This window comes from Lontra canadensis, unplaced genomic scaffold (genome assembly GCF_010015895.1).
Source record: "Lontra canadensis isolate GAN:19392208 unplaced genomic scaffold, GSC_riverotter_1.0 scaffold228, whole genome shotgun sequence".
NCBI classification, from domain to species: domain Eukaryota; kingdom Metazoa; phylum Chordata; class Mammalia; order Carnivora; family Mustelidae; genus Lontra; species Lontra canadensis.
The window spans coordinates 414194-421485 of NW_022631222.1; the positions used below are offsets into that span (position 1 = coordinate 414194).

The 7292-nt window shown below is 44.3% G+C and overlaps 1 protein-coding gene across 1 annotated transcript in view; it reads right to left on the bottom strand.

Moving 5' to 3' along the window:
- The window catches only part of ABHD12 (abhydrolase domain containing 12, lysophospholipase), a 90458-nt gene extending 83274 nt beyond the window's left edge, over window positions 1-7184 (bottom strand). Inside the window, exon 1 of the mRNA XM_032849409.1 lies at window positions 6857-7184. Within this exon, the coding sequence (XP_032705300.1) occupies window positions 6857-7047 (191 nt within the window). The 5' untranslated portion in view covers window positions 7048-7184. The remainder of the gene's footprint in view (window positions 1-6856) is intronic.
- Between the last annotated feature and the right edge of the window lie 108 nt (window positions 7185-7292).

A 7292-nucleotide genomic window follows, 5' to 3' on the forward strand; every position in this document is an offset into this window, starting at 1 on the left:
TGACCCTTTCCTCCTACCACTCTTCCTAATCCATTCCCTTGCTTCCTCCAGGTCTCCTCCTCTTCTCCCAGCCCTTAACCACTGAGAACCTGGGGCCCAGCCCTCAGATTCCCCCCCCCCACCCCACTGTGACTCTAAGTACCTTCTGCAGGCTAACGGTCAGAAGTCAACCTAACTCTCCCAAACTCTAGCTCCTCCTAGCTATTGCATCTGCAAAAGGAGGTCTCAATAAGCCCCAAACCAAGCTCATCACCCCCCAAAGCATTTGATATTCCCACAACTGCCCCATCTCGGTGCATGGCAGCCCCTTGCCTCGCATCGCTTAAAAGAAAACTGGTGAAAAATCTCTCGCCATCCTTGCTCTCTCACACTTATCTACCTCCCAAGTCTTATTGACATCTCCTTCAAAACAGATCCACAATGCAGCACCTCTCCCCTCCACAACTACTGCCAGCCCAAGCCCCATCATCTGCTACCTGGATGACTCCTAACTGGTCCTCCTGCTCCCTCTGGCCCTTCAGTCCCTCCAGTCTGTCCTTGTCACAGCAGTCAGAGTGACAAGGTAATGACATACATCACATCAAGGCATTCCTCCACTCTAAAGAGGCCAGTGGCTTCCATTCAAATGTCCTCTGTCAGAAAGGCCTCCTGCCACCTAACCATGTACATATCACAGGTGCTCCTTACTGGCCTACTTATCTCCTTAGCACCCCAAGCATGTGAAGCAAATCATACGCACTTGTTTGTTATTTGTCTCCCCTACAGAACGTAAAGTCCACAAGATGTGACCTGCATTTAATAGTATTAGTAGTAGCCCTGGGGATGACCAAACTATAAGGTGCTACTGATTGGGCACTGATCGTATACCCAGCTCTTTTGTACATCTGAGCTTCACTCCGATCCTATAGGGAAAGTATTTCTATACCTACATCACAGAGGAAGAAACAAACTCAAAAAGTTGAACAAGTCTCCCCAACCCACAGAACCTGGAAACACTTGCTTGGGGCTCCACATCTATGTGAGTGATATCCTGCAAGATATCAAATGATACTACAACTAGAACCACACCCAAATAATGGATCTGTTGGCTATATGGACATTTCAGGCAACGTTTCCTACTACTGTTCTTCCCTGTGTCAGCATCTCCTCTCTTAACTGACCCTTCCCAACTGGCCTTCAGTTCAAGACAAAACAAATGACTTGCCAACTCCCTGTGCTGAAAGAGTCCTCTGTCAAAGCACGAACCCACTTACACCCAAATTCTGCAGCATCATCTCTGGGAGAAGAGCACTGACTTAATCTGTCAGTATTCAAGATCATATTACAGTAAAAATTTTTTCCTGTAGACTTCATTTTGTAAAGAAAAGTGTCCTAGTGGGAGGAGGAGGAGGATCATGAGTCTGGAAAGGCAGCCTGTCTCCACTGCTGTCAGCATAACCCTGACAAGATGATCCATCTTCTATGCCTCTTCCCAAGGCTACCTCCATGATAATGTCTTCAGGAGCCTTTGATCTACTCAAAAATATTTCCCACACATAAGCAATATCTATCTGGTTACCATACAAGAGACACTCCCTTGAGAAGGGAGAGTATGCACTGGCTAAAATGGAGCGGGAAAGGAAGCAGAGATACAGGGCACAAAATCCCACCAAAGAGGGAGACACCAGAGAAGTGCCAGGTCTCAGGGTCCCAGGTCCAGTGCTGGAGTATGGCCTTGATAAGATAAATCGCAGTTGGAAAGAGATGGACTCAGCTGAGAGACCCAGCTGAAGCGCCATAAACAAAGCCTGTTTCCTTGCTTGTCACAGTCCAGGCACACAATGTACTCTTCGGAAGTGGAAGAAGGGGGACTGGAAAAAGTACATTTTAATGGCAAAAGCTAACTGAGAACACACACTCACCTTCTCAGTGTATAAGGAAAGAACAAAGAGATACCATGCAAAGCACCTTCTAAGGTGAGCTCAAGAATGATGCTGAAGGAAAGGGCTGTTAACCTCAGCCACCTGCCTTTCTGGATTACAGTAAAGCCATCAGCAGCTGGATGAAGTCCCTTGCTTCAGGTCAAGGAGGAACCAAGGATGATGCCTCAGTTCCTCTGTATTTACATGCAAGGATCACTGGTTACGAAACCTCCCATTCATCTCACTGATCTCAGTCACCTGCAGATCCACTGATGAGCTGGGAGTTGAAGGATAAAAACTAGTTCACTGAAACACACAGACCCATACATCTCAGTACCACCTTCCTAGGGTCCAAATTAGATCACTCACACCATTAAGGCATATTCCAAAGAACTCCAGGATTACTAACCAAAAAACAAAACAAACAAACAAAACAGGAAAAGCCCACAAACTCCTTGTTTGCCAAAAATTACCAGATACTGCACAAACTTAATATCTAGTCCCTCCTTTCATGGAATGCAGGGTCAGCACACAAGTTAGATAAACATTTACCTTAAAAAACGATGAATCCAGAAATTTTTAAAAACAAAACAAAAAATGTTTTGTTCTATCTTACTCCAAAGTTATTGTTTTTATCTGAACTAATCGCCAACGTTTACAAAGTTTGAGTACACACACACACACACACACACACACACATCCCCAGGTCTCTTCTTGAAAGACTGGATAATCTGGCCATCCTAGGGCCACATTCCTGTCAGGGGCAGCAACAGGAGAGGTGCAGTAGCAGCTTTCAGATGGAAGATGTTCTCTCTACTTCTCCAGAGCCCTCAGCAGCATCTTGGTCTCCCAGAATTAATTAACAACAAAAAAATTTTATTGGGGGAAAAAAAAGATTTTTTCCAAAGAAAAAATACTTCGTGTATAACCATTTGCTAGTTTAAATAATCAAAGGGGAAAAAAGGAAAAAGAAAAATGTAAGCACACAAAATTAGGGAACAGGACAGGGATAACAGCCCCAGATACAGAGGAAAAAGCTGGATAAAACAGGTGATTTTCTATGGACATGTAAATCACCAAAACTAAGCCCAGAAAGAGATAGCAAATCTAAAAAAGCACCAGCTTAGGTAGTTTCACAGGGGAATTCCACCAAATTTAAAGAAACCAATAATTTCAAGAGTATTTAAACTAGCTAATGCAGAGAAAGCTTTGAATAAAGCTACGGAAAGCAATAAAACAACTTGATAAAGAGTACATTAAGAAACAAAATTACAAACTACTTTCACATATAACAATGTAAAGTGACTAAGTAAAATATTAATAGAACCTGGCTACATATTAACGGAGTTTTCACAGATGATTCAATAATATGATGATGATTCAATAACATAATATCTGTTACTATAATCCATATCAACAGGTCAAGAAAGACCATCTAAATTATAATTTCACAGATGTTAAATGGCATTTCATAAAAGTCAACAACCATTTTTTATTAAAAAAACAAATAGCAACAACACACCCCTTAGTAAAATAACTAGTGTGGCAAAAACACTAAAAGCATTCTCAGTAAAGTAAGGAACAAGACAAAATACGCACTAGCATTCCCAGTATTTAATCTTGTTTTGGAAATACAATGCAACCAAAAAAATGAAACAAGAGACATAAAAAGTAGAAAACATGGAATTAAATTCTTATTATTTGGGACTGATATGATATTATACCTGAAAATCCAAAAGAACCAACTGCAAACACTAATAGAAACAATATGATTACATAAGTTGCTGCTTGCAAAATTAATAAGTACAAAATTAATAAGTAATTTAATAAAGTTTCAGGGTGCCTTGGTGGCTCAGTCAGCTAAGCCTCTGCCTTCGGCTCAAGTTCTGATCCCAGCATCCTCGGATCAAGCCCTGCATTGGGCTCCCTGCTTAGGGGGGAGTCTGCTTCTCCTTCTGCCTGCTGCTCCCCCTACTTGTGCTCCCTCTAGTAAATAAATAAAATCTTTTAAAAAATTATTAAGTACAATAATAGAAATATGTAACATAAGAAAGGGTCCTATTTTCAACAACAAAAAAAAGACCAAATAACTAGGAATAAACTTAAGAAATGTACAGGATTTTTAAACAAACATTTTAAAGACATTTCTGAGACAACTGGAGAAATGTGTATGTAGATTGGATTTTAGATTAAATTAATAATAGGCAATAAACTGTTAATTTTTATAAATATAAAGTTTTGATAAATATAGGAATGAGGTTATATTATTTCAAAAGTTCCTATTTGTTCCAGTTCCCAAGTTATACTCTTAAGTAGTTATGAATAAAATCATTTGTTAATTCTGAAGTAGTTATGAATAAAATCATTTGTTTTAAAATATTCTAGTTCTCCATCCTACAAAGAAATGGAGGGAGGAGGGACAAATGATTCAAGATTGGCAACACATGGGAAACCGTTTAAGAAGATGTGATGGATACATCAAGGTTCATTATATTGTCTCCCCTACTTTTGAATATTTGAAAATGTGCACAATAGGACCCAAAGAAAAGGCAGATAATGAGAGACCCAAAGGTAAGCAACAGGCTTATAAAAACACACACAAATTGCCAGCTAACAATTAGAAATGCAAATTAAAGTTACAAATAGGATGTCATTTTCATCAATCAAATAGAAAAAAGATAAAAAATATTTGGTAACATTCAGCATTGGGGGGAAGAGAGGCAACTGACACTGCTGGGGAAAGTATTCATCGGTACATTGAAGGGCACTTTGGCCTCACCTTTCAAAATTATAAACACACACTCACAAACACACACTTGGCCCAGCAATTCCACTTCTTAGGAATTTACACCACAGATAATTAAATCAAGTATTTTCTGCCACCTACAATAGCCATACACTAGAGATAGAAAAGTGGAGGAAACAATGCCCCTGCTCTCATAGGGCTTCCATTCTTGTAGGGGAGGAGACAGCCAATAAAGCAAGTTAAGTACACAGACAATTGTAAGTTCGAGAGAGGTAAGTGTGATGAAAAAAGCAAACAGAATAAGAGCATTGGGAATGGCAAGAAGTCTATTTTGCATGGGCTGGTCTCTCAGAGAGGGAGGGCCTCTCTGAGGACAGGAGGACGTGACAGTTGGGCAGAGACCTGGGTGAGGAAGAAAACAAAGCAGAAGCATGTCCAGGAGAACATTCCAAGAAGGGAAGGAAGCCACGGGCTAACATGCAAACTTGGCTTTCCTGCCCTCTGCTTTACTTTTTATTCCCTAACAGTCTTTCATTCCTTCAAAGAATATGAGCACCTCTTGAATGTCTCTTTGTCCCAATACAAAAATGAAAATAAGCATACCCTTTTAATACAGTACATCTTTCAAGGAAGGTACCAGGCCAGCACTGTTTCCCCAAACACTCTTGGGCCTAACAATTTCATTTCTTCAAAGGAAGAATTCCCAAACTTATCTCGGTGTAATGCCAAACCTGTTAACAAAAGTACATTAAAGCTATTCATGAATTTTTAATGCAGATAAACCTTTCCACAAAAAAAGAGGACAAATTAGTTTCACAAAAGATACTGACCAGCTACTAGATAACTTTATACCAAAAAAAAACCAAAAACAAAACCAAAAAACCTGTCAGTCCCTGCCCTTCTGCAAGAATGTGAACCATTGACTTAGAGGAGACTGCAATTTAATTTCATAACCTTTTAAGCAATGAATTTGAAATGCTGAAATGTCTATTTGGATAAATACTTCTATAATATAAATATTCTATAAATAGAAATATTTATTGAAATATTTTTATTTTATTTATCCAAATATTCATATTTTCAATTTCGTGATCTTTCAGGCAATGAAATTGATATTTTTAGAGACTATTTTGATAAATATTTGACACTGAAGTAGCCAGTGTCAATTAAGGGCATTCCAGTTGACCCCAAAAGAAAGGACTCGGTAACACCTGAGAACATTACATAGTAACTTGTTCAAAACCGTGAAACATCCAGACTTCACACTTGCCATGAATGATACGTTCTATGACCAGCCAGATTACAAAGCTAGCATACAAGGAGAGCTTTGTCCCTGTGAAATACACTATCTTAATTCTGAAATCAGCTTTACCTGGATGTATTCATCTCCTAATCAGAGGGAGAAAGCAAAAAACTAAGACTTCCAGACTCTACGGAGATTCCTAAGGAGACAACTCAGTGCAGTCAAATTTCAAGCACCTGCACAACCAACGACAGGTTTCCCTCCAACCGCTGGCGATGCGGTGTCCCCCTGGGCACAGCGCATTTAACCTTCCCCCAAACGTCCAGCAGTTCTGAGCAGAGAACGCCACTTCTGATGACGAGCTACCCGAGAAAAATGACCAGAGTGAGAAACCGAAAAAAGGTAAGCTTCCGCACAAGCCAGCCGAGCACGAGGGGCGCTCGGTTTTGAGTTCTATGCAGATCTGAGGCGAAGAGCCCCAACACTCTCAGGCTCAGGAGCCTGCGCTTCTGCGTCTCATCTACGTGCCGGCGTCCGGGAGCCTCACAGGGGACGCCCCCCGCCCCCACGCTCTTCTCTGCTCTCCCACGCGGGGTCGTGACTGCCCGCTGCTCCCAGCCCTCGGAGGAGACACTGGTCCAGCCCGTCGCGGACAGGGTCCCACTGGCTCCCCTGGGAAGGGGAAGGGCACGGGGCTGAGCTCCGCGGAGGGCCAGAAAAGGACACCCGGGGAGGGAGGGGACCGTCGGAGTGCTCCCGCAGGCAGATACCTTGGGGAAAGGATGCCCACGGGCTGCACCCGCCGGCCAGGCGAGGGGAAAGGATGGAGGAGAATCGGAAAAGGACACCGGAGTGTGGAAGGGAGATGTGGGGCGCTCCTGCAGGCAAGAAACTTAAGGAAGGCCGGGAGGATCCAGGTCTGCTTGCGCGCCAGGTAGGGGGCCTTGCCCCTGCGCCGCGCCTCACCTGCCCAGAGCCCGCTTCATGCCCGCGTCCGCGGCGCAGCGCGGCTCTGCCGGCCTCTTGCCCGCCAGGCGCAGGTTCTGCTTCAGGCGGCAGTCGGCGTCCAGCGCCGCGGCGGCCGAGCCGGAGGAGGACGAGCCCGAGGCGGCGCAGCGCTCATGCTCCAAGGCGACGGGCTCGGTCCGCTTCCTCATCCCGCGGCCGACACGGCCGGCCGCCGGCGGCGTCCGCTGACCTCGCCCGCCCGCGCTGCAGTCACCGCTACTCACGGGAGCCGCGGCCGCCAGGAGCCCGCACCCCCTCGCATCCCAGCCCCAGGCCGCACCGCCCGGCTCTACGGACCGGCGACTGGGACCAGGCTGGCCGCGTCGGCCAATTAGCGCCGCGCTCCCACCGGCCACGCCCCGCCCCGCCCCGCCCCCTCCTGGGTTCCGCCGGG